Source organism: Syngnathus acus, chromosome 17, assembly GCF_901709675.1.
Source record: "Syngnathus acus chromosome 17, fSynAcu1.2, whole genome shotgun sequence".
In the NCBI taxonomy this organism is placed as follows: Eukaryota; Metazoa; Chordata; class Actinopteri; order Syngnathiformes; family Syngnathidae; genus Syngnathus; species Syngnathus acus.
The window spans coordinates 9,346,183-9,372,952 of NC_051102.1; the positions used below are offsets into that span (position 1 = coordinate 9,346,183).

At 44.8% G+C, this 26,770-nt stretch overlaps 2 protein-coding genes across 5 annotated transcripts in view; both read right to left on the reverse strand.

The window, feature by feature from the left end:
- Positions 1–958: 958 nt before the first annotated feature.
- On the reverse strand, positions 959–6,060 carry prtfdc1b (phosphoribosyl transferase domain containing 1b). Of its 3 annotated transcripts, XM_037276691.1 has the most exons (9): positions 5,881–6,054; positions 5,575–5,681; positions 4,717–4,900; positions 4,523–4,588; positions 2,947–2,964; positions 2,346–2,428; positions 2,137–2,183; positions 1,923–1,999; positions 959–1,647 (listed from the first exon to the last, which is right to left on the reverse strand). In XM_037276691.1, exons 1-9 carry the CDS (start codon positions 5,926–5,928, stop codon positions 1,600–1,602), a joined length of 678 nt encoding a protein of 225 aa, XP_037132586.1. In that variant the 5' UTR covers positions 5,929–6,054; the 3' UTR covers positions 959–1,599. The 3 variants fall into 3 exon arrangements, 2 of the variants coding, with proteins under 2 accessions (XP_037132586.1, XP_037132587.1); XR_005100908.1 differs by lacking the exon at positions 959–1,647 and having other exon boundaries at positions 2,346–2,592; positions 5,881–6,059; XM_037276692.1 differs by lacking the exons at positions 959–1,647; positions 1,923–1,999; positions 2,137–2,183 and having other exon boundaries at positions 2,190–2,592; positions 5,881–6,060.
- A 3,259-nt stretch (positions 6,061–9,319) lies between these two features.
- pbx1a (pre-B-cell leukemia homeobox 1a) overlaps positions 9,320–26,770 on the reverse strand; it is a 42,128-nt gene continuing 24,677 nt past the window's right edge. The window contains exons 3-9 of one of the 2 annotated variants that reach the window (XM_037275670.1): positions 19,382–19,626; positions 17,352–17,542; positions 16,717–16,852; positions 16,392–16,551; positions 15,606–15,718; positions 14,041–14,130; positions 9,320–10,548 (exon numbers count right to left, since the gene is read on the reverse strand). In XM_037275670.1, the coding sequence (XP_037131565.1) occupies positions 10,456–10,548; positions 14,041–14,130; positions 15,606–15,718; positions 16,392–16,551; positions 16,717–16,852; positions 17,352–17,542; positions 19,382–19,626 (1,028 nt within the window). In that variant the 3' untranslated portion in view covers positions 9,320–10,455. The remainder of the gene's footprint in view (positions 10,549–14,040; positions 14,131–15,605; positions 15,719–16,391; positions 16,552–16,716; positions 16,853–17,351; positions 17,543–19,381; positions 19,627–26,770) is intronic. The other variant, XM_037275671.1, reaches the window with a different exon arrangement.

Sequence of the window (26,770 nt, forward strand, 5' to 3'; positions counted from 1 at the left end):
ATTTACATGAATTATTCCTTGAAATGTTGTTAAATCTAAATAAAGAATCGGGGTCACGTGTTGAGGTTCAATGGGAGGTCGATCCCGACTGGCATGTGGATGGCAGTGCACGAGGAATGTGGGTGGATTCATACCGTTTGCAGAATAGTCTGTGGTGGCGATTTAAGTGCTCCGCACGAACACACTATTCTCTACTCCAGCACGAAGCTGGCCCAATCTGAGAGGCTTGCTGTGCTCCGATCCTGGGGGCCCCCGACAAATGTCCTCTTTATTCCCGTGGAAGAGAAGGGGCCACCTGTTTCTTTTGGCCATGGTTGGCTTTTGTTGCGGCTGGGGTCAGTTCAGGCAGGATACTTTCACAAAGCTTTCCTGTCAATGTCTACATATGCACACACACAATTGTCCACTGGTTACAGCAGTCCACTGTGACGAACGTATTTTTTCTAAATTATGTCGGCCATAACGCAAGTGGCAAAATATAGTGATGAAATTTATAATTAGAACCAATGATTTCATGAATATTTTTGGCAAAGTCCAATGCAATTACCTTTTTGGGTGCACACACTGCCATGTCTTCAACAAAACTTGGGCTAACTTAATAACACGTGACAATGCTGTCCTATGTGATTAAATTTTTCCACTAGGGAATTACAATTGCTGGTTAGGAAGGTCAAGCTGTGAAGCCAGCAATATTCCCATAGTGGAGAGTGAAAAACGCTTTTGTTGAAATAGCACTCGGTGTTCCCAGCTTTAAGACCGGGAGTCATATGTCAGGTGTACACAAAGAGCGCAAACGTTCAACACAAACAAGTCTTTTGTGCCTTTTTGGATCGTTTGTGGGCAACCTCTATTTTCTATTCTCGTATTGTCATCAGACTTTGCTCCACAATAGAGTTGAACTTGGGAAGAAAAAAAATTGACGAGGCTTCTGTAATATAATATTCATGACCCGCTGTTGTCAACTCAAGGTGTTTTAATACATAAAAGACTCATTTACAATCACTTGACGGGTAGTCTTTTCGTGTTTTGATATAAAACACACAACTGCTCAGATAGGTTGATCAAGTATTAAGAAAATTCAAGATTAACATAGCACTAAAAAAAAAAGAGTGGTCAGTGTGTCTAAAAAGCAACTGTCAAAATTATTCATTAAACTTTCCAAGATAATGAGATGAGTTGTTAGAAAATGCTACATTTCCCACTTAAAAATGTGTTTCTGTTTCACATTTGGGGAGGCTCATTTCCTTTATCACTCACGTTCAGCTGGGTTCTTCCAAGTCCCTCACTTCACATTACAAATTAAAACGCCCAAGAAAAAGAGGAGCATGAGCATTTCACTTCCAAAGCTTATAAATCTGAATTACAACAAAATATTGGATGAAAACATTTTTGCCCTCCAGCATACTTTAAAGTTCAGAGTTGAGCCTTTTCTTTGAACTTTCCTCAAAAAACATGATTTCCTATCAGAACGTAGTTTTTAATATACAAAATGATGAGTTGGAAGGTCATTTGACGGAAGGAATGTCGGAGGACAACAAACTTCTCCGTAGCAGCTGTAGTAGCTTAAAAGTGTGAGATGACATTTGAGTCTTCCTTCCCTCATATTTTGTACTTCATCTTGCCACTGTCGCTAATCACACAGATATGCTGCAGCAAAGGGGGGGGGGGGGGGGGGGGGGGGGGAAACAAGGTCAATAAAAGTCAAAAAGTAGAATATGAGTGAGTGCATCAACAATCTGGTTTCACTATGACCACTTCTGGAATTTCAGGCCTGTGTCACCTAAAGCCTTGATATTTGCTCAAAATTTCAGACTTTTGGTTTATTTTCAGAAGTTTGTGTTGCTCAATGAAACTGTTTGCTCCAGGATATTCTCCTTTACAATAATTGCTGAATTTCCCAGCACTGAAAGCCGCTCACTTACATTGAGGTCTCGAAAATACTCATTGTAGTCCAAAGCATATCCGACCACGAAGCGATTAGGAATCTCAAAGCCGACATCTGAAATGAAACGAGAACACGCCGTCCCGTTGAGGATTTTCATTTTCATTCACTGACTCAGACACAAAATGGTTCAAGTGCATGTTTGGAATATGAATGAGCCATTGACTCATTCGCACGTAAGGTCAAATGCGTACAGTCGGGGAGGCTCGTGGTGTTTCGAGGCACCCTCTTCACCAGCAATCTGAAGGACAGACACAATATTGACGCTCTTGCATATGTGAGCAAAGTGTATCCATTTTTAAAACGCTACCACCTGTGTTATTTATTCGCTCCGTCGACTGTCTAGACTGCGAGGCGGAAAGTGAGTGATTCACAAAGCGGGACCGCTTTTGTCATAACTCACCCGGCGACTTTGATCATTTTGGGCTGGAAGGCCTCCACGTGCTTCAGGAGAGCCTTCAGGGTCTTGCCGGTGCCGATAATGCCCTGAATGGCGCAAGCGAGACGGAATTGAAAACAGGATTGAGAAAGCACCAGCTTACCCGCGTGGAATTTCCTGGCCGAGAGCTGATTAATTTCACACGGTAACAAGCGGGAGGAGTTCGGGTCGCGCTGACGTAAGCTGTCAGGAGGAGCCTCTCAAAACAAACCTGGCGAATCAACAAAAACAGACTCCACGTCTTCTACCACAAAACGACGGACTGGGAAGTGAAAGTGTGACGGTATACAATCACAGAGACCAGATGCTAATTGTTCTTCACCCTCAGAAGATCAAGTTACATTATTCTGAAGTGACAGAATTCTCAAATATGGATGAACACATATTGGAAAATGTCATATTGGAAATGTCGCTGATGGCCAGCGTACTTTTCTCCATGTGTACTGCATCTCCAAACATTTCAAAAGGAAAACTTGAGCTGGCTCCCCTTGACCTGAAATGGCATCTTTGTCAGGACATAGGGGGGGAAAAAAAAGGGGAGGAATGAAAACCACAGTTGACTCACCTCCACAATCAGTACGTTCTTGTGAGGGCAGGTCAGCGAGAGGGAGAGCGAGAAAGCGGGGTGGGGGGGGGGGCGAAAACAATTTAGTTAGAAACATTTACAAACTGGCACAATGAAAACAAAAACAATCAAAACGGACAAACCTGCTCCAAATACTAATTCCAACCAAGTGAATTGAACAAACAAAAGTCAAAATCAAATCAAATGAACATAACCCTGGTTTGAGCCATTTTTACATGAGTGGGAAACACTACGTCACTACGGCCTCTTCCCACACGCTTTGGCTCACTTCTTCCTGGAGAACTTGCTTGCATTTATTTCAAACGTAAGCGTGCGTGTCACAAAAAGGAGCTCGGGAGATTTCACAAGCACACTCAAAATACAAACAAGTCAAGTGAGCAAAGTGGTTGACTCAAAGCCTCCAACCTCGTCACCAATTCGTCTTATCCACTTCAAATCAGCTGATGTCCACACAATCTTGTCATAGTTAGACAGTGCACACAAAAGCGCACACACGTAAGCACATGAAATAAAAAGGAAAATTCACCGTGCTCTGTTCTCATGATGGAAATATCCGTTTTTTTAACCCGAAGACATGACTCACACAAACATGAAACTTCTCAAGTCAACGCCTCACCTTAGGCTAAAATTAAAACATTAGTCAACATTTTAGGCCGAAACGCCCCACAAATAGTTTTTCCTTGACATCGCACCACCTCTTCCTTTTTTTTTTTTTTTTTTTAAATGCTTTGCGAAATCCTGCTGACAAATTAACAGCAATGCTCTTGAGATGTATATTTCATAACAAGCTTCTTTTAGGTTTGAACACAAACTTGTTTTCATTTGGGATTTAGATCATATTTGTTCTAGTGCTTAGTATATAGGAGGCAAGATTTAAACTCACAACTCAAGCCATTTACACACAATGCTGCCAAATTCAGTAAAATTTTTTTTAAAAAATGACATTTTATGGTTGCCACTTTTGTATTCCTTTCGACCACAAGAGGGAGCCCTGGCAGCATAGTTTCACATTTCCGATGTCTCAAGTGTCAGTGATGTAGTGGCTCACTTGCTCGACTTCCCACTTAGCGTGAATGGTTGACTTTCTCTATATGTGCTCAGTTTTTTTTTTTTAATCGTTGCAGAATTATGTCCTTTTAATCGACACAGTGACCATTTCTCCAGGAGAGGTTGCAGACGAGAGGAAATGCTGCCCTCTGGAGGCAACGAGCTGTCAGTACAGCAATGCTTGCTCACCAAGAAGAGAAAATTCATTTCCATTTCTCAAGTGACTGCTGCTATTTGAGGCATTAAATGCGCAATTCCACACCACACTGGGAACAGAGTTGGAATGGACACAATGATCTAAAAGCTTTATGGTAAGTGGGAAGAATTCAAATTTAAGGAGAACTAAATCCAATTTCTCATTTTTTTGCTGATTTTAAACGGCTAATATTGTCTGATTAAATCGTCTGGCCAATTCATTGGTCAGACCCAAGCAAGCACACACAAAGACATTCTTCTCCTCGTCATGTCGCTCATGTTATAAGTCAGCATACTTTCATAATAATATTACCTTTCCGGCTAAAAAGGACAAGTCCTCTGCTCCAAGTATGTGAAGGTCTTCTGTGGACTGATCATTCTGAGGAAAAGCCAGAAAAGTCTTTAGGAGTTTATGAATTTTCCAACAGGGCCGTGAGAGTCGTGCGCATTGTCACGAGACAAGCAACTACCATGAAAGAATTTTAGAAGGAACCTATTGAAGCTCACCAGGTAGCTCTTGAGACGGATGAAATGGACTCTCATGGGAATGGTGCGGTCCGAGTTGCAGCTTAGCGCCTTGATTTTATCCACCAGGTCGGCGCAGAACTGGTAGCCACCTTTAAGCACGCAGAGCACCACAATGTCATGGTCGCCCAAGTCATCCATGATGTCCCGAGCCAGACGTTCAGTTCTGAGAAGCAAAAAGTTCCTTCACAGCCTGGGCCAGTAAATGACAATTTCCTCACCGACTCAAAGGATTGTTGTCCTATCCTAGTGGAGTCACGGGAAGCATGTTGACAGACAGTTATTGACACTTAGATTTACAACAACACACATTTTGGAGTTATAACATGAAATATCCAAATTGCCTCATATACTTGTTTATTTATGCAAGTGTAGAGCACCCAGACTGCAAATGAATCATCACCACCACCACATAGATAATTCTGCCAAATTTTATAAGATGCTCCTGGGTTGTTTGATTTCAAAGTTGATTGGCACTCCAGAGACGCCCTAATGAGATCTTTTGAGGCACAGAATGTTTTGAAAGGAATCACGGATTTTTAGTTACTATTTTTAATATTGGATTTGTTGATTTGACTCAGTCAAGCCTGAGGCGGTTGTCCGCGTGATACTGTGTGGTTATGAGTCTGCAAACGTGTACCGAACAAAAATGGACTTTCTCACACGGTCAAAATATGCACTTTGAAGTTTTGTCATCGATAGCCTGTCATCTTCCACTATCGGCGTTAGACACACCAAAACAAACTAAGGAGGTCCACCGCGAGAGTTGTTTCAAGAATAGAGCTATAGGCCAAAATATGCACTTAATGTCTAATATTAAAAGCAGAGTAAACACGCTACCTGTCCATGATGACTCCATGAGGGACGACGACACATTGGAGATCCCCGGCGTAGTGTGCTGGATAGCTGAAAAGGTCTAAACTGTAACCTGGCCAGTCATCGTCAATCTGTGCAGAGGGGGGTGGAAAGAAAAAAAAAAAAAGAAAGAAAAAAAAAGGAAAACAATTCATTCACGTGTTGCCTCTTTGCTCGTTAAGTTGTGCAACTCGAATATACATGCAAAATAGCTTTGCAGAGCCGTAAAGTCTGCAAGACAAGTTGCTGAAAAGTTTACGGCGGCTGCGATCATTTGCACGTTCAGTTTACCACAATCCCGCCGCTTCCCCCCTTGGTTTGGAGCACGACGTCTGCCATGTTGCTTTTTTATCCGTAAAGTGGTCATGCAAGTTTCCAGGACTTTGCAAGCTGCGCGGAGAGGAGAAGAGAGGAGGGCCTGCACGAATGTTTGCTTGTGCGTTGGATCGCCTCCCTCCCTCCTCTCCTCATTCGCTTCCATTTGCAATGCAGCAGAGTGCCATACTACCAAGTGCCGCTAGAGGCGCACTTACTCTTTGACAGATGCCTCACCATGTCAAGAATAACGTCGGATAGAGATGTCAGAGGGTCCTCGGTTTACGACGGAGTTGACGACGGCTGGTGACGACAATTTCTGCTCAACAAGTGATTCATTTTTTATGCTAGTCCACCTCTTTTAAAATAATACTGGAAAGACGTATTTTTCAAGGTCTAAATGTCAAATGCCAGTAGTAAGGATGAGGGCTATCAAAATTTACGCGACGTATCCGCCTTTATAATGACCTATTTTTTCTAGGACAAGAAATATCCAGCATAAATTAAAACACATGATAGCTACTGATTGTCCTGCATATGCCTAAACATGGCCTCCCATTCGCCTGACCATTTTCTGAGGCAGTGGCCATATTTAAATGGACATTCTGTGTGTGGCAGGGTGCAAACGAGTGAATATTGCACTCATCACCCGGGGCCTCATCATGGCCACTCATTTCAGCACCACCATCCTCCTCATCATCCTCCTCCTCCTCATCAGACAAGGTGTCTGGGCCATCCACCCCTGCTCTTCCTCCTCCATAGCAGGAGCTGTAATTATCCACGGCGCAATGACGGCATCTGCGGAGGCAGATGTCAACATCAACATTTGCGTTCAATCAGCCCACGCACAGCGCCATCACCTCGGAGGGACAAGGAGGACTTAAAAGCACGACAAAGTGACAAAATCTACCAACAAGCGTGAAAAATGATCATCCTCCTCCGGACAACTTTGATCACAATGTGCTTCCATGTACATTTTGATGGAGGTGACGCACTAGCACATAAATCTTGACAAAACAAAAGTGTCAGTTATAAAAATCTTAAGCGATGTTTAAAAAGTCGGAAAGTCAGGATAGTCGTAGTTTATGATTTCTTTTTGTTTTGTTTCTTGTTTATATTGCATTTGATCCCAATGTCGACCACTAGATGGCGGCACACTACTTAGTTTGACAAATTTGAACGAAGCTGACCCTTGTTTTTTTTGGAGGCGAACATGACTAAATATCAAGTCCTTGAAAAATCCTGCTTTTTATGCCTACAGAGAGCGAGAGCTGTGGGTTACTTTTATTAACCTACACTTTTGGGCATGATTGTCAATGACTTAACATATTCAAGGATATGTTACCCTGAACAATATTTTTGGTGTGATCCATTGCTCTTGCTCTGTCAAGTTAGTAATGACGAGCAGCCCCACAAAAGCTTTGTGTCTTTGCGATGAGCCACATGGCACAGAGGCCAGAAAGACGTGTTGGGACGAGGCCTTGTCACAATTGTTTTTGACGCCCGCGTCGTCGTCGCAGGCGGGCAGGCTTCTTCGGTGGCCCTCGGGGCGCGGGCCAGCAGTCTGGCTCTGGCATTTCACACTCACTCAGCAGTCAAGGCCTGTGACCGTCTGCAGACTTCAGCGCCAACTGCTACCTTCTCCCCTCACCCCGTCGCCAGGCCAATTATGAATATTCACTTGCGCTGAAAGTAATTCTGGCGGACATGCGACTGTCCTGGCCGATAATGTCAGCACTGTTGTGTGGGGGACAATCTGGCAAGGATGGGGCCATTATTGTGCTTTGTTGTTATTCTTATGGTTTCATCACTGTTTGTTTGTGTGTTTCTTGGCAGGATTGCACGCATAATGACCAAACAGATTATCGTGACACCGAGGGGAGGGACGCGACAGGCATGAACCTCATGAAATTGTGGTGCAAAACCGGATAAAGGTGAATATCCATTTTTCCAAAAATGTTTGCATCACAGATGTAACAAAAAAACAATTTTAGATGAATTCTTTGTGCTGATTCCAAACTGCCTTCATTTTCCTCAGGCACATCAGATTTTCATAAAATAATAATAATATGATATAGAGTAATATGTTTAGTAATATTTATGAATTAAGGATGAGGTTCAGCAACAAGTGGATTATTTTCGGAATAGTCGCAGCTATAAATTAGCATGCAAAGTGAAATGTTCCGTGCAAGCTTTTAGAGATCAAACTTCAAAAATGAAAACATCTCAAAATCCTGATGTGCAAGAAAAAAGTGACCAAATTTTTTAAATCGGCATGAAAAACACATTTACAGACACAAAGCAAACTCAGATTCAAAATGAGCGTTCACTAACAGTTAGCCTAGCTGTTTCGATTTCTTCTTTGGATTTTTCTGCAGTCTGGGGGAGGAGGGGGGGGGGGGGGTCTGTGGCACCATGCTGCCCCTCACAGGTCAGTCCTGGTAGTTAAGCAGTAAAAAAAAAAAAAAAAAAAACGGTTCAGAAGGTTAAACTATGCCTTGGTGATGGCCTACTGGGCGTCCTCTTTGTAGTAATTTACTGTCTGTATTAAGGATGCATTAAATAATGCAAAAACCTTTTTAAAAAATTCATACTAGACTTTATGGAGGGGCAGGGGATGTGACAAAAAGAAAGTACAGTAAAAATCGTTTTCACCCCAAAACAGAAACAATTTGTGCTTTTCAGAGAAAAAGAAACAAAAAATCACATTTGTCTTGTAAGCGCAAACAAAAGCATAGAAAACAGATGCTCAGTGCAAATTTAAACTCTAAAAGCTTCTTTAAAAAAGCAAGCGCTAAAATGAAACAGGCGAATATTTTTTTGTCAGGGAGTCTAATGTGTACCATTAAGTCAGACAGGAGTAATTACGAGGGGCGAGATGCTGAGCCATAAAAGGAGAACGTCTCCTTGCAGTGCGTAACCTCGGCTCACTTCCTGTTTTCGTAAGGCTGCGATGAATGAGCACATTTACAAAGGACTCTTTCATGATGTTGACATTATGCTGACTTCTGATGCATCGCTGTATCACGTCATCTTTTTTTAATGCGCCAAGAACACTTTTGGACAAAGCAAGCCGAGCACAATGGTAGCTAGTTTACGAGTGGCGGTGAAGCGATGAAAAGTAAGTGCCTACATGATGTGTAACAATAGAAAAAAACAGACAAAAAATTACAAAAACCTGAGCAGACCACAAACAAAAAAAGTTTTTTTGGGTGTTTTTTTATAGATGGTTAGAAAACACATCAAATCAACAACCGAAGAAGGACACAATTGAACAAAACCACATCACATATCACATATTTTTGTTGTTGATTTCTTTTTTTGTGTGTGTGTGTGTGTGTGTGTGTGTGTGTGTGTGTGTCCTCAGCAAGTTGTTCCTTTGGTGGCAAGCATCTGTGGATGGAGCTTTGTGGTGCATGTGTACAAGTCCATTAACATAACGACTTCCCCGTTTAAATAGATTAAATAGTGGTCCGTGTCGTCAAACGCAAACTGGGTTAGAAATGTCCTGGACGAACTTTCTTCTCCGATATTCTGTCATTTTTCGGACTGGTGCGCCACACGTAATTCGGAATACTGTCGTTTCATATACACCAGATGATAATGTCACGCGAAATCTATACAAATATTTGGGCTGTAACTAAAAACGCTTTCAACCGGAAAATCGTCGATTTAAAAGATGCGTGTGCATCGTACCGAACAAGATATCGTCTTTCATTAAGCACTTTTTATTTAACATTTTTAACAAATTTTTCTTTTCAATTTTAGTTTTCGTTCAAAGCACGGCCACTTTATGTACAAAACATCTTTCTTTCATGTTTCCAAAATTCGTCCGACGAAATGAATGACGTCAAACTTGTCGGACGTGATGACAAGTATTTCTTTATTGTTTTACAGATAACATACTTCACAGGGTTACCTTAGAGGCGGACATGTCCCGACACAAACTGGGTTCAAAGACGCCGGAGACACAGGCGAGGGGGTTTGGGGGGGGACATAGTCGGATCAAGCACACATTGTAAACAACTGAGCAATATTAGTCTAAAATGGCGTACCATAGAATAGAATAGGTGAGAGACAACAAAATGTAGAATAAGTAAGAAGATGTGCCTCTTGCTCGCAAAGACAACTTTTTGCAAAACAAATCCCGATCACTGACGTTTTTTTCTACTTTCTTCCTTCTCGGAGTGGCTGAGAGGTAGAACGACGACTAAAAGCAACCGACGCTCGGGTTTATTTACTTTAGCGTTGGCTGCACCGGATGTGGAAACGGTTGATGGAGAAGTAAGCCCAGCCCTCGGAATCCAATAGAAGAGAACGTGTGTGTGTGTGTGTGAACGCTGTACAAACCTCTCCGCTGATTTTGAATTTCATTGTTTGTATCCCAAATGTCCAAGGTTACAAGCAGAGGAAACGTTGCTGTTGTTTTTCTTTCTGGTTTGGGCTTTTCCTCCTCCTCTGCCCACAGCGGCATCGTCAACTCCTTTGTTTTTAATACTGTGAAGGTCAGTTCTGCTTTTTATACAGGTGACGGCGGCAGGGTGGACGGATTCAGTTGGAGGTGTCCGAATGAACGCTTCCGGGTCCTTCCGTGGGTGATGTCACCGACGAAGGGGTCGGAGCATCTTGCCAGCCGCCGTTCGTCTGGAAACAAAAGGCGGGAGAGCTTTTAACTGCACAGCAAAGAGTGAAAGAGGAGGACCTGCGGGGTATATAGCTTGTTAATAGCACCCTGCCCGCGTATCGTAGCCATCGCCAGATACTGCGCAAACATTGATCCCTAGTCACTCTGAGCGGCACATTGACGACATCACCGCAATTGGATCTGTCGTTGAAAAAATAAATACAAAAAAAATCTGTGCGGCTATTAAGCATGACACGATATCAAATAAATAAACAGGAATAAAAGAAATCAATATCCAAAACATTAAACATATACAAAGTTAATGCAAGAAGATCTAACTACAATATCTTGCTATATATCTATGTCTACATATCTATTTTGGTTTGTATACACCATCATATTTTCAGGGCTGTGGACTCGGTCGGATTTTTGCACCGAGTCCGAGTCCGGCCTCTTAATATAAAATTTATATTATAAACCTTACACATCTATAAAAAAATGAAGATATAAAATGCTTGAAAACAAATATATGTAAAAGGAAAAGTACAAATGTAACACATAAAATTCAATCAAATTCAATTGGTTTAAAATTAATCATAAAAAGGTAACAAATGTCGTCAAACAAAATCAATACCAAATCTAACATGTCTAAAATATCAAAATTGATAGACATACAAAATATTAAATAAATAATGACTAAAATATAACACACACACACACACTAAAGATGTTTTCCTTTGTACTGTCCACAATCTCTACATGCTGTAAAATTAATAACATACCAGCATCTAATACCTGTACATATAAAATGTAAAATTGAATATATAAAAGCAAATAATTAAAAAAAAACAGACAAATCAAGATCAATAATTTAAAATGATATGAAACATTATTGTTTATCACAATAGAATTTTCTCCTGGGTGGCTACAGTGAAAAAAAAATGGCTATGAATTCCTACAATACATGAAATAAAAAAATCCCCAGAGAAAATAGAATCAAAATACAAAATGCATCTCTCCCAACTTGGTTTGTACGCTTTTACACACAAACAACACACATGCACGCATGCGTGCGCGTGCACACGCGCGCACACACACACATGTGCACACAATATAAAAAGATTTTTGATTAAAAATAGCTTTGTGCGTGCTGTCCCTGGACATCATTTGAAAGTAAGTGAAGAGCCAAAATATACGCACACACATTCATATATGTCAGAATGAAAAAAATATATTCTAACAATAATAATAATTGAAAAAATCTGATGAAAGCATCGTTTCAAAGGTTGACTAAGGACCATTAGTGACATCAATTGCAATTTCAACTACTATTAAGTGAAAATGGGGACGTGCTTTTCAGCCGCCGCTTATTTCCCAAAGCCTGTTATTTAGCGTACAGGCTGCCTGTCATGTCATTCAAAATCGAGCGGCGAGGGGAAAAAAAAAGAAAAAGAAAAAAAAAAAACGGGAGGGACAAAACATTCTTGGCTTTCTGGGAGAGGCAACGACGCCCACCAGCAATTTGCGGGGGGACAATTGTTGTTCAAGGATGAAAGGAGAAGGAAGGTGAGGAAGCCAAAAGCAACAGTACAAGCGTTCACTCCTCAGCTCCTCGCAATGCGTTTTCACTGGAAACACCAAAAATATTGACATTCATCTTCACTACACAGGACTATTTTTTTTCTTTAAAAAAAAAAAAAAAGATTGGCCCCTAAATAGGATAAAATAACACTTATGTCATGAATGCAAAATAAATTGATACTCTTCAGGAAGGCAATGACAGGTAGAATTTTTGTCAATGTAAATGAACAAATATTGTTGTTCATGCTACTTTTTTCTTTTTCAATATAATTATTGGGATGTTAGGTATGACAATATATTGAATAAAACAAAGCATTAAGAAAGAATGGCAAAATAAGATTTGAATAAAATATAATAATAATACATTTAGGTGATGCTCCAGATGACCAGAAATTGCATTTGTTCTTTTTTTTAAAGTTTCATTTAAAAGAAATGTTTTGCTATTTTTTTTTAAATTCAAGATAAGTGAACGTCATCCTTCCAAATTTGGAATGTGGGATGAAATAATCTATTTTGCAGAAATTACACAAGAATACAAAATTGGGAGAAAAGCTCAAACTCATCAATGTGGAGTGGTTGCTTATTAAATTTTACATGTTGGTATTATTTTATCTGGATTTGCGTTAAAACAAATAAAATACGGCGGCTGCCTGTTTTGTTTTGGATCACGTAGCTTAACATGAAATGAACAAGGACATGATATGTCATCTCCAACTAACATCCTTGTTTAGATTTTAAAACTACCTTCAGGCGCTTTCAAAAAAAACTTGCATACGAATCTTGGATGTATACTCAGGACAAATGAGATGCTTTGTTGTGTGACACAAGAAAACACGAACTGTATGGCTTTTGATTCATATTTCAACCCATGTCCAAACCCATTGCCAGTTAGCTTCGCTTTGGCGTATCTCCAAACAAAGACATCTGCTTTGATCGTAATGATTGGTCAATAATTGCAGTGGGGTCGAGCGAGACTCGAGTAGGGACACCCCGTTGAGCCTGTTGCGCCCATCTCCATGCGTGCGTGTTCTTATTATAGCGCGCGCGAGGGCTGTTGCAGCCTTGTCAGTGCGGCTGTTTGAGTAGATGAATGATCGGGGCAATGTGCTTGGACTGTTAGCCCAAAGCCCCGCTCCCTCTGTCCCCGCGACTGTCGTATTGATTCTGTTCAGCGCCGCGCCGCCTGTCGCTGTGGATATACATGTTAACACAGCGCCTCCAGTCCCGCTGCCGCCGCCGCCGCCGTGCCTGGCCTGGCCCAGCCCGGCTAGAACACTTACAAAAGCTTTATTGTGCTTCGTTAAGATCGCGACAAGACAAAGGGCTGTTGCAACCAAGTCGATCTTTTGTTATTGAAAGTAACTGTACTAAACTGCCAAAATGTGACAAATCTAAGTTAACAACACTGAGTAGTCACGCTCGAGCTTTGTTCGGCTCCCGTCGTCATGGCAATGAAGGTTGATGATTTCTAATTTATGCCTTTTCCCCATACCTTTCATTTTTTTCCCAAATCATCGACCAAGGCAGAACAATAGCAAATTTGGGTCAACACAACATTATACACGTTGACAGGTTCTTTGTACGAGAAATTGTGGTGTAATTTCTTATCAACAAACAGAAAACCTTGGCGTAGATAATTAGCAACTCTAGAAGTGAAGCACGAGAGGTGTTAAACTTGGCTTTGCGACATTAGAGGAGCATTGTTGTGCTCGGATGACACCTGTGTCCTTGTTCCCGTCCACTGCAGGTGCCGCGCTAACGCTAATGTCCCCCGACAGACTCGGAGCGTGTCCAGCGAATTCAGGCCGCTAGCTGCCTCATTGCCTGCCACCCAGGGCACGGCCGGAGCCAAAGCGGGAGGGGGGCGGGGGGGCAACCCAGTGCGGTGGCAGCACGACGCGCGCGACATCTTTCCGTGCGAGCGTACTTACATTGATGCCCTGTGGACTGTACATCTGGCTGGCGGCGAGGCTGTCACTGTATCCGCCGGTCTGGCTGATAACATGGCGAAGAGTATCCACCTGGAACAATGGAAGAGGGTTTGGTGGGGGTGGGGTGGTGTGGGGGGGCACACATAATAAAAGCCCAGGTCAGACAAAAGGTGCGGATAACAAAGAGTGGCGTGCGGCTGGAAAGGTCAGCGCGATAGTGAAAGGCTAGCGTAAACAGGACACAATCAGTGCATGGCAAGCTTGTACAAGCTTGATAACCAGCAAAAGGACAAGATATGATGAGGAGACAAATTAGGAATGCACCAGTTGTGGTTTTCATGATCACGTCTAAATCAAATTAAAAAAAAGCGGTGAAATGTCATCTGGCCGTACTGTCGTAAACCGTATCGGACTATGTTGCTTTTCTCAAAATGACACGGAATTGTATTTGCCTACTTCAAATGGGGGGGGCGGGGAGCTTGCTTTTAGATGATCCGTGTAATTGCACATCCACAACAGTAGGTGGCAGTGGCGCTCTCGATATTATAGATGATGATTTCGTTAACTGTTGATGAACTTTTACATGAAAGCCTGTTTGGCTGCAGTCACTGTGATGAATACGGCATTTAGTCGTCGAATGATTTTTTTTCTTTTCTGGAAAACAGCCATTTTCCATGTTCACTGGGAGCTACTTTGCAGCTCTTGGCAGCGCAGTCAGCCAGGTTATGCTTGAAAAAGCACACCTGCCATTTGGGTTCCACTACAAATGACTCTACTCAAGGCTCATTTAGTCAAACTTTTTTTTTTCCCTTCCTCTAGCGGAATTGCACGGAGCAGTCTGACATAGTCGTAAAAATAATCCATTACGCCGAATGTGAGGTTGGATGTGGGCGGGGGCAAGGGGGGGGGGGTTACCCCGAAGAGCACTTTACCCCCTTTAAGAGTTGTCACATTTGCATATTCACGGTCAACCTCGGGTGTTTCCAGAGCTGATCTGAATAGGAAAAGTGTGTGCGTGTGTGTCGGATGTGTTGAGGAACGCTGCCAAAAGCACTGAAACCAAACGAGAGAATCACCACGGGTGGTGTTTCTTCAGTTCCCGGTGAAGACTGGTAACACTCTTGAGCGCGGCGCCGGACATCTGCGTCCACTGGGGCAAGGTCGCACATGTCGCCCGTGCGCTACGCCGCCGGCTACGCTACGGCTACGCTAAGCGCGTCAGGGGTGCTGATAAGTGTTGCGCCATTTCCAGAACTGTCCGCCGTCGTCTACTCAACGAGCCTTTGACAATGGTCGGCGCGATCACGGAACGCTGGAGGCAAAGCTCAACCTCCGAGTCTTGGTGGAGGTCGAGCTATTGTGTTCATCACAATTAGCGGGGGCCGGCTTACAAAGCAAAGACGGCCAAGCGGCATTTAAGATGTTGCCTCATATTAGCGTTTATGACGTTTATCCCAAAACATTCCAAGATTGAGTGAAGATTTTGAACCTCAATGATGAGGACTGTATGAATGCAGGTTGCAACTGAAGCGTGTTCTCGTCTTGTAAAGCGGAGAGGCGCCTACCTGGGATTGTATGTTGGCCCCAACCTGCCCCCCTTGGTACGAGTCCCCATTGAGGGACTGCACACTCATGAACAAGTCTCCAGAGTTTGACATGTTAAAGGAACCAGCAGAACCTGAGAGCACGACAGATGCAGAGGAGGAAAAGAAGAGCCAGAAAAAAAGGATAGAAAAAGGAGTTTCAAAGATCTCGCACGAGCAAAAGTGGCTTGGTTAGTTGACGGGGAGCGGCACGGAAAACATCCCAGAAGTCCTGCCTGGTGGATTCGATCACTGTTTGTTGCGCACGCTGGCATGTGAGTATGTATTTCATTAAGGAAGCCATAATTGATCTGCAGGAAGACCCAAAGAACGGCGTCGGACCTTTAATGGACCTCAGCTGCCCAGATGTAAAGCGAGCAGGGCGTAACTTGATTTCAACACCCGGTCCTAATCCAATACTGCGGCCGACGTCTCTTTATGACAAAAGACTCGGCTTGCCCTTTCGCCGGCTTAATGGCATGCACGAGGTCAACCGGACAAGAGGCAGGAACAATTAAGAGCAAAAGGGTCAATAATGCAGAGCGAGAGAGAAGAAAATGAGTGTCAGATGGCCAGTTGAAAAAGGCAAGAGGCAAGGGACAGCGTGCACCTTCTGGGTTACTTCAAGAAAAAGGCCAAAGCGCACAGACAACACCATCCAGCTTTAAGAGCTTAGGTCAACATCTGCGCTGGGTGAAATGGAAGATAAATAAATATCTTGGCCAACAGTGCCGCCGGAGCGGTGTGTGTGTGTGTGCGAGTTGTTACCTGCTGAATTGGGAGTGGAGGGCGAGTTGGCCTGGCTGCCGTGCGCAGACACACTGGTGGCATTGACGGCGGTCCTGGCCGCGTACATGTTGGCCTCCTCCTGAAACTTGCCGATGTTTTTCTTGTAGCGGATCCTCTTGTTTCCAAACCAGTTGGAGACCTTTTGCCACAGCACACACAGTGCTCGGATTACAACACGCACGCTTTTTGCTGCATCGACATTCGTGATTGCCTGCACTCGGATGACCAGTATAGTAAATATTCCTAAATATATATACAGTATCAAAACAAAACTGAGTTGCAAAAAGTGGTTGCCAGTGGTCACCTGTGACACTGTGATGCTGCATTTCTTGGCCAACTCTTCTTTGGCCTCTTCACTGGGATAAGGGTTACTGAGATGGGAGTAGAAGTACTCGTTTAGAATCTCTGTTGCTTGTTTGTTGAAGTTCCTCCTTTTTCGCCTAAAGCAGAAAAAAAACAAAAATCAAATTAACATTCCTTGTATAGCTATGAAGTAACAAAAAGAAATATTATTTATAAAAGATTACGGAGGAGTGACAAGGCATTGCCATGGTAATGGCAAGGATGCTCTTCTTCCATCTACCACAAAATTAATTTCAAGCCATTATTGCCATTTAACAATAGGATGGTAAAATTCAGATGAGAAAAATATATTTCAAGGGACGACAGAAGAAAAATAGCCCCTTAGCTAATTCTGGTGCATCTACAGAAATGTTCATTAATTTACACTGTTCCGGTCAAATAAACAAATAAAAATAAAACAAACAAAAAAATTATAAAAAATAAAAAATAACAGCAGTCAACATTTTGACTAAACTTTTCTAAATTTTAAATTTCAGTTTTGCCCTTGTTTTCTTCTCTAGCGTGTTTTTTTTTTTTTATAATAATTCTAACATATGAACTTGGAGCCCAAGACATCATGAAGATAGAAAGGCGGACCTGGCGTCGAGGAAGCGCGAGCGCAGGATCATGACGGCCTCGCAGGTGCTCTGCTTGAGCTGCATCTGGATGGAGCTGAACTTGCGGTGGATGATGCTGACCATGCGCTCGATTTCTTTGGGCGAGATGGGCCGCGTTCGAGACTGCTCCCGCAGCAGGTTCATCACGTGGGTGGTGAACTCGTTGCACGCCTGCACAAAGAGTGACGCCAGCTCATTTGTTTTTTATCGTGTAATAGCAGTGGCTCAAACTACCCGAAACAAATACTAAGTGCCGGCGAGTGGCTGGACAGGCTAACTGTTAGCTTATTTATTTATTTAGCTTATTTATAAGAATCGATCAACATTGGGGTTCATAACGGTACTTCCAATGGTGCAAGCCCAAAATATGAAGAAAAAAAAAAAGGTTATTGTAGATCTGATAAAGTGATGAAAAATTCAGCCAATCATTATCGGTGGCCGATTAATCGGAGCATCGCTAATTAGGATGCATGTTTAGTTCAATGAAAATTGGGAAATTGTCCTTCCCCCGTGCGCAGCTTTTAACTCATTCTTCACACAAGAAGGAAACTCGAATATCCTTTAGCGGGACAATAAGATTCAAGCAGCCGAGGCAACGTACCATGCATGACGGCAAACAAAGGTGGCGCCGGCGCTCGTGCGCTTGCCATCACAACAAGAATGACGACTTGGAGACAAGTGAAGGCAAACGGAAAACGACAGCAGGCATTCAGCGTTCAAGACGTTTAAAAGTGTGTGGCGCTCCTTCCTTCCTTCCCTGCCTGAATCAGTCAGCGCGTGAGACTGCAAGGTGTCTGCTGCTTGTCAACACCGAGGTTACGTCAGTCAAAGTGACGCACCGAGCAGCCGTTTTGCCGACATAACTCAGTCATACGTGCGCGTGGCGGCGCGAGCTAGCGCGGTGACATACACACACACAAAAAGGCGCAGGTGTATATTGACTTTGACAGTCGGCGATGACTCGCCGTCCTCCGGAGAAGATGACAAAGCCGCGACGGCGCTTTGACTTCCCCGAGAGTGACGAGACGTTCAAGTCGTTGGAGAAGAGCGGCGGCGCTGTGACGGACAGAACGGCTGGCCACCGTCTGAAAAGCGCAGACTGCTTGTCCCGCCAAGCAACGATTGGGCCAAATTAGAATTGTTTTGCTTCCGATCAAAGTCAGGAAAGGCCCAACATTTCTGAAAGATTATCCTGACCGATTATCCTGTGGTGTGGGGTGTGCCAAACAATTAATCAGCCGCTTTAAAAAAAAAAAAAAAAAAAAAAAATCACCCCCAATTTTTATTTATTTATTTATTTATACGGCAGGCAAAGAAAGCTGCTCAATTAGACGCCTCCAAGAGAGAAAAAAAAAACATTGTCATTAGATGGCGCAGGTGTGCCTAATGTTGTGGAAACTGAGCTCATATTCACCTCTTGAAAAGGTCAGTTTGCCAGACGGGGTCAGGGCGGGCTGACCTCTGACCTGCGCCTCGACACACATTCACAATCGAGCGTGGCAGCTGCTTTGACCCGTCCGTTGGAAATCAAAGGCACGCCGCACCGCTTTCATCTATCAATCTATCTGTCGAGGCCAGCGATGTATGCAGTATATACGGACGCCATCTCCATACCATTCAAGGACGGAAGGATTCATTTTAGTTCAACTTCCAGTCACATCTTTTCAACAAAAAACATTACCCCATTGAAATCGTGACACAACTAATTATAGCATTTCGATTCATTCCCATAAAGAAAATGGATCTCTTATCCAATCCAAGTCGACGTACCGCCGCAGAGTCGATTTGATGTGGAAAGTGTCCATCAGCTGTATTTGTTTTGGTTACAAGGAAAAGACTTTCATGTCTGGCCTTTCAGAAGAGTCCAGCTGGAATCCGCCCAAAAGAAATTCAAGCTAATGAAATAATAAAATGATTCAGCTGATGCGATCAGTTTATTTCGCTGCGCTCGTCTCCGGCCGAGCCAACGAAGCGCTCGCTCTAATTTGTCGTCGTCGTCGCCCCTCCTACCTGTTCATACTTCTCCAGCTCCGTGTGGTAAATCTGTCGGATCTGCGTCAGCTTGGCCCGATAGTCGGAGTGTTCCGCCGAGTTGTCGGCGCCGATGCCTCCCGTGGCGGCGGCGGCGGCCGCCGCAGCTGCCGACCCGCCGCCTTTCTCGGGCCCGGCGACGCCCTCGGCCAGCAGCATGTTGTCCAGACGCATCAGCTGAGGGTCGGGAGGTTCTTCCTCCTGGGCGCCGCGAATACTGAGCACTGGGGAGAACACGGCGAGACATGCTCACGTCAAAAACCTGACAAATCGTCACTTGGGCCAAAGCAAAAAAGCCACAACGTTTTACGATGACTTGGGGAGCGTCTTAACCGTCTTCCGTGTCTGTCTTGCAAACGATCCTCCTTAAAATATGGCCGTCATTTTAATGGATCAAGTCGGAGCCATAAAACGCCGCCGCCGCCTCAAAAAGGCCGGCAGCGAGCTGAGATCATAAAACGATAATTTCATCGATTCTGACAATCATTTCATGAAAAAAAAAAAATGAACAAAGCCTTGCACCAGAGTTCATCTTTCATGGCGCTCCTTATGCTCAGACTACGTTTGCTCTCTGGCTGACGGCTTTATGGTCTTGTCGGCGGGGGGGGGTATTTAAAAGCCACAACACCAATAAACATATTATATTCATGCAAAGACACGTTGCTCAATTTCAATAAATGTATATTTAAAGAGGGCTGAGCTCAAGTTTGAAATTGCAGGATTTTGATGCATCATAAAAATAGCAAACAATCAAAATTGATGATCCTAATAAGCGCTTACGGGGTCGGCAAAGACACCTTTGAAAGGCCTCACGCGCACAAACACGCACGCACTTCAACGGCGTTGTCAAAAATGGCAGCCCTCCGTCTGACGTCTGCTCACACTCTCGCCGAGGTGAGAGTGCGTTTGAACCTGTCGTCACATGCCCGCGGCCCTCAACTAACACTTGGCCGGCCGGCGTGACGAGGAGGCCCGGAAGAGGGTGCCGAGACGCAGCGCGTGTCTGGCTTCCAAACAGCTCAGAGGATGCCACAATCACAAAAAGAAACGTACTGAGAATCTTTGTGAAGGGACATTGTCCAAGCGTTGATTGTCCTGCCTCTTCCCGCCACCAGAAGGCGAAAGGAGCCGTCTTCCCGCCGAAAAGAGAAAAGGCGAGCGAGCGGGTGCAGCCCTCCATTACGAGCGCATCTTCAAGGACAAAGACAGCTCGGCGTCCCGGCGTGCTTTGAGCGGGACGGCGTGATTACGGGCGCTACATCCTGAAGACGACGGCGGGGGTAAATTGCGTCGTTCTCCCGCCGCGGCCGCTCACGGCGGCGGCTCTTTTGTAATGACGATGTAAGCCGGAGTCGCCCCGTGACCTTTGCGGCGAGCGGGGGGTCCAGATGGAGAGCTCGCCTGCCCTCTTTTCTTCTTTCTGCTACCCTTTTTTTTTTTCTCCCCCCCTCCGCCTTGCTTCTCTTTTTCTCCTCAAGCAATATCATCATCCATTCGCATCAGCTCCAACACGTGAGCAAGCTCGACTCGAGAGGCAAATGTCAATGGCCATCAGACGGCTGGAAAAGGTCAGGAGTTCACACGGGGGGGAGGCGCACACATGCAATGTGTGTGTGTGTGTTGGCAGACATTTTTCCATGCGAATCACACCAGCGGCAGGAAACGCTCGCCAATTGGATGCTGACAAAATAGCGGCACATCCCGACCAGAGGGGGGAAATCTAATGAGCCCCAGAGTGATTTATTAATTCCCTGCCTTCCGACTCCCAGAGTGCACGGCTAAAAGCATGAAATGGATTAAATAAATACAATTAATAAGGGGGAATCAAACAATCGGCCGCGCCGCGTATAATTACCCCGACCGCGGCCGTCAGCTTTATTTATTCCCGTCGGCTAATAGCGAAGGAATCGATAAGGCCTTAATGCCAGTCAGAGTGCGCCTTGTGAACTCTGCGAGCGTACATTAACATAATCACCTGACACGAGCACAAGTGGCCCTATTGCAATACATCACACGCACGCGCTTGCATAATAGCGCCGAGAGCCTTTTATTGTGCGCCTCCATCCTGCCTTTATTTCACAGGCCCTGGCAGATGAGTATCTATAAAGGGAAGAAGGCCATCATCTCATCTTGATCATTACCGACAGACTTAATTGAACAATGAGAGGACACGTTCCCCTCTTTCTCCCCCCCCCCCCTTCCTTGTCTCCGCTTTGCTCTTGTATAATCCCCCTCCCTCCTTCCTATGCAATGTGGGGCAGGCACTTCCACCCTCCCAAAAAAGGCACCACATTAAAAATGAATAAGCGTCAAAAACAATCCTCCAGCCGTATGCTGGAATAATGAATGGAATTCTAAGAATAAGCTTTTGTTTTGCTTATTGACAAAACTAATTTCCGCTGCTTTACTCCCTTAAGAGCTGGCAGGCATCCACCGCCGCACTGCCTGCTGTGTGCAGACAACGAGAGCGTAAATAAACAGGCCGATTAAGCCACCCACACAGGGAAGCAAGCGTCAAGGTACTCGGCGCTCACGCACTCCAGCACAAAGCGGCCGGCAACCTCTGTGCGGCCGCCTCCACGCCAGCGCCTTTAAATAAAAGCATGTTTCATTAACGATATCGAGGCACGGCGTCACAATGAGGATGATGGAAGAGGCAACGGCTGTGATGGAGCCTCCTCGTCTCCGGCTGACGCTGGACCGGATCCATTTCCCATCCATAGAGTAATGCAATAGACTCGGCAACGATTGGGCCGGCGCGCCTTTTGCATCCTTCCCCGCCGCGCTCACGTGACCCGGCCGGCGCTGGCTGTGCTTTCTATTGATTGTGTGGGCACACGTCATCTCGGGTTTCAGCAGTTAATAAATCAGGTCTGCTCCTGACACAGCCGCTCTGCAAGTGTGTGTGGGCCTGTCACGGAGCAGTCAGCAGGAGTGAAAGCGACAGCCACATGATAATGTAACATCACCACCATTCATCCCTGCCACGCAGCATTCTGAGACAAAACAACAACCCAGGAACCTGGAGAAGGAAGTGGAGGGGGAGGTGGCGGCTGAGGGCTGTGGGAAGCGGCGGGCGTGTGATTTACAGCAGACATGACAAGTATCACTAATACAAGTCCTCGCCTCGGTGCTCCACCGGGGAGTTCAGCATCCGCTCATCTGCATGTGCTTACAAGCGCGGCTACGCGCGGCGCGTCCCGCCAAGTGACCCGCGATGGGACCAAACCACACCACCGATGATCACCGCTTTTTATTGCCCCTTTCGTGTCTTGAAATAAGGAAAATGTCGAGGGAGGGAAAATTTGCCGAATGACAATTTCTCAATCTGCCAGTGGTCAGGTCGGGCATAAGTGAGCATTATTATATGATCAGGATTTTTGTCACAATTTTCAGGGTATGTCAACATGTTCTGTTTGTAACATGAAATTTTTCACATCTACTAAACAAAAGAGTCGCGGTGAAGAGGCCGTCAAGATAGTGAAATATATTCACAGTTGTTAATATTGAAAATATCAAGTCGTCTCAAATTTTCATTTTCTCATCGTCCCAGAAGAACACACACACTGACCCATTTAGGCAAAGTACAAACCAGCGACAATGAATATGTGCCACATTAGGTTGGTCCGATCTGCTGTTTTTAATCGGCGCCTTAAAAAATAGCCATGGTAACAAAAAGCCATGGCACCAGAACTCCCGAAAAAGCAACACAGTAGAGGGATGTAGATTTGTGGTATGTGTCAATGGACTCCTGGGAGTGTCTTGTGGCCCAAAATGTTCCCTCCATCACCAGGTAATGGAAAACTGTACAGGCTCAGTACACAAGGGCACAGTCATAAAGTCGCTCGAAAACAGCTTGCTGTTTTATCAGCCATCTCGAGTATCATGTGCAGAAAGGGAGCGTTGTATCTGACACTCGGCGGGAGGGGGGGGGGGATACCAAGGACGAGGAAAAACGCCAAAGAAATGCTTTAGGGACAAGGAGCGGTGGGGGAGGGGGGTCGAGGGGGTGGCGCAGGCGAGGAAAGGGAGAGCGCGACGGAAGGAGAATGAAAGGCGAAAAATAGAAATGGAATAGGAAAGCGAGGTGTCAATTAAAAAAATGAACCCCAGTGCATTTGGGAGGTGACAGCTGGTGGGAGACGAGCTGACAGGCGTCACATTAGGCGGATTTGGTGGCCGCTCCCCTCATCCCCTCCTTTTTTACCCCCTACGCCACCCCCTACTTCCATTCGCCTCCTTCTCCGCCACCGATGATGGGTACTTTCTCATGCGTCTGCGAGCGAGGCAAGAACTCAGCTTGGTGTTTTTCAGAACAAGCTCCCCCTGCAGCTACTCCTAATAACGGTAATTATCGTCATCATCCCGGGCCTAAGCAGGCCAGTTTGAGGCCCGAGGGGCTGGCCTGATAATGAGGAAGCCAGTGCCAGAGGAGAAGACCATTCAGAACACCGCCTTGCCACCATAGCACTGCGCTCCAATTGAAAAGAAAAAAAAACTTCATTAAAATCATTTATTATTACAGGAGTATGTATGGATATATACTAGCCCCCGGCTGTCAATCCTTCCTATGGTGTCTTGAAATAAAGATCTCAGCCACTTTGCCGGATGAAATGTTCCAGGCCGCACCGGAAGCCACGGATGAGAAAATCACGAGCTGGCGTAGACAAAGACTTGTCTATGGCAAGCATCTAAGAGCAAAACTCACTGAAAGGATCTTTGGAAAATGATCATCTCACACCTGCTCACACGTGTTTCCTGTTTGTGGTGGTGTTAGAGCTCATCGCTTGGTTCTTGCTTGTGCTACATCACCCAAAAAGAGTCAAAAACTGCTGATGATCAAACATGTCGTCAGGCCGAGACTGAACTTCTTCTTAAGACGAGAACAAGACTTTTGGACCAAGTCAAGACCAAGACCAGACCGTGACAAGAGCAAGAGCAAAAAAAAAGAATCAATATGAAAAAAACTGACATGGTTGAAGAGGTTAAAGAGCTTTCTAACATTTGTTTGAATCTTCTGGCAGATCACCAAAACTTCCAAGCTTGAAAGACCAAGACCCTTTTCAACACGTCTGAGAAGTCCCAAGTGTCCACTATTGATTTCCAACACGATTTGAATATTCGACTTTGCGAATATAGTGCCATCCTTAATATTGTGAACTACAAAGAGAAAGTAATATTTGAATCACGCACAAACAATTTTGGATGCAATTCAGAAAGCTCAAATCTGGCAACCCAATTGAATATATTGTATATAAATGTTTTTGACTCGAGGTAAGATTAAGAGTACAAAAAAATCCCACTTGCTTCTGATTGGCCGTCTACCAGAAAGAAGCCTGCCAAGGGGAATTGTCTCAATACAGCTCGCTGCTGCGCCAGCAGCCGATGATCACATGTGTGACGGAATGATGTCAGCTTGACGTGGAAAAAGAAGGGCGGTGGAACTAAAGCATTTATAGCAATCTGAAGACAAGGCGGAACAAAACTTTTGGAGAAAACTTTGTTTCAAACTTCTTCATTGTAGCACCGACAATGAGTGCAAAGAAAATGAGCGCGCTTCATTTATTGGGGTCTGGCGTTTGCCTATCAATTACGTCTAATCAAATGTCACGCGGCGCACTGATGCTGAAAGCGAGCCTTTATCGACAGATGGCGAGGCGCCGCCGGCCGGCCGACGACGGTCCTGCCCTACAAGCGCCGGGACGAGACGCTGGAGCAGCGGCCCGGTAACAGCGGCCGCTTGACGCTTGCACACGCACGCCGTGTGTGTTCCTGAGCATGGCACATTTCATAAGGCTTCGCTCTTTGACTGGTGATGAGTTTATGCGAAGGTAATTAACAGTAATTAATCCTTAATTACAGCAATTAGCAGAGTCGCAGTAAATTAAGCCACATCTGGAGGCACGGCACCGAGCAGGGGTGCATGAGAGCCTTTTCTGACAGGGGGGGGCAATGAAGCTGATGTTCTTGTTCCGCTCTGCCTGGTGGGCCCGGGTCACCACCTGGGTGACTCGCCGGGCCTCCTCAACCGTTGTATGTCGGAGAGCCAGGGGTTCCTTTGTGAACATCTGAGGGAGAAAGGCTCCCTCAAGCTAGCGAGCAAGGACGGCCGCCATATGGCCGCCCCGAGACGACATCGCTGCCGGTTCTGCTCGGCTTTGCTCGGCTTCACTCGACAACACGCAACATGCGTTAGGGAGGGAGGGAGGAGGGGGCTTTTCCAGCTAGCCTTGTTGTATGCGCACCAAAGTGGAAATCAATCAGGGATTGTTTACACCCTTTTATTCTGCTTTGAATGTTAAAAAGACAACTTGAGCTAAAACTGTACTTTAAATTCAAAAATTTAAGGCAACACTAAGTTGGCATAACAAAGCAAGCTTAACTTTTAGCAGTTTGTTGCCTTGATATTTGTGCATTCAGCCAACTTTTTTTGTTTTATTTTTTTAAGTTTTTAGTACTCGAGAAACACCAACTATCATACCAAACGATATTTGTCATTTTAGTGTGGTTTGAGGTTGGTGGTGACGAGGGTGTCGTCAATAGTTACGGCCCACGCTGCTTATGTTTTTTATTGTGGCGAATGACTCGGGCGGGAAACATGTTATAAAAACTCTCCACGCAACTTGATGCCCCTCAATTGTTGTCTGGCAACAATGCAAGCCTCAGGTCATTTCTTAACTCGTCAGGAGATCCAGGTTGTCGTCTTGTGACCGTTTCCAGCGAGTAAAAGCCTCAACACACACCAGACACACCGCATGATTATCACTCATGATAATCTGGTATATCCTCAAACCGCTGCAAATGGCCCACTGTCCCAATACTTTTGTCCATCCAGCACACCATGGCTCATCCGTCATTCCGCTCCACTATTTCAAACGATTGCGAGTCATTATTTGCATGACCTCGTGACGCATTTCATTTCCACCAGGAGCAATAGATTCCATGATGACAATGCTCCTCTCTATGAGGCACAAGTGCTCACTGAGTGCTTTGAATGGCATGATAATGATGTTAGCCCCATGCCAATTCCTCCTCGGTAAACTGATATGATCCGATTGCCTGCTCTATATATAGACATGTTCCAAATGGAGCCTTTATGTGTGTTATGGCAGTTATTTCCAGCGAGTGGCCCAGCGGATCGAGCCACATACCATCCATTCTTGTGCTGCCACAAATAAACAAACAAATAAATAAATATGGATGAATGAAATAAATAAATACAAATGAATGAATAAATAAATGAATAAAGCTCCGAATCGTTCCACAAGTTGAGATGGCCAAACCTGTAAGCAACAAAGGACGCAGTTGTTGTCCCATGACGCGGCACAGAGCAAAGTAGTCTGTCAATGTTTTGTGGCGCCGTATGAA

Coding starts and splice junctions, on each gene's coding strand:
- prtfdc1b (XM_037276691.1), bottom strand. CDS start 5,928: ATGGCAGACGTCGTGCTCCAAACCAAGGGGGGAAGCGGCGGGATTGTG. Junction 4,901..5,574: donor CATGGAGTCATCATGGACAG/GTAGCGTGTTTA, acceptor TTTGCTTCTCAG/AACTGAACGTCTGGCTCGGG. Junction 2,000..2,136: donor CACCACGAGCCTCCCCGACT/GTACGCATTTGA, acceptor GTTTCATTTCAG/ATGTCGGCTTTGAGATTCCT.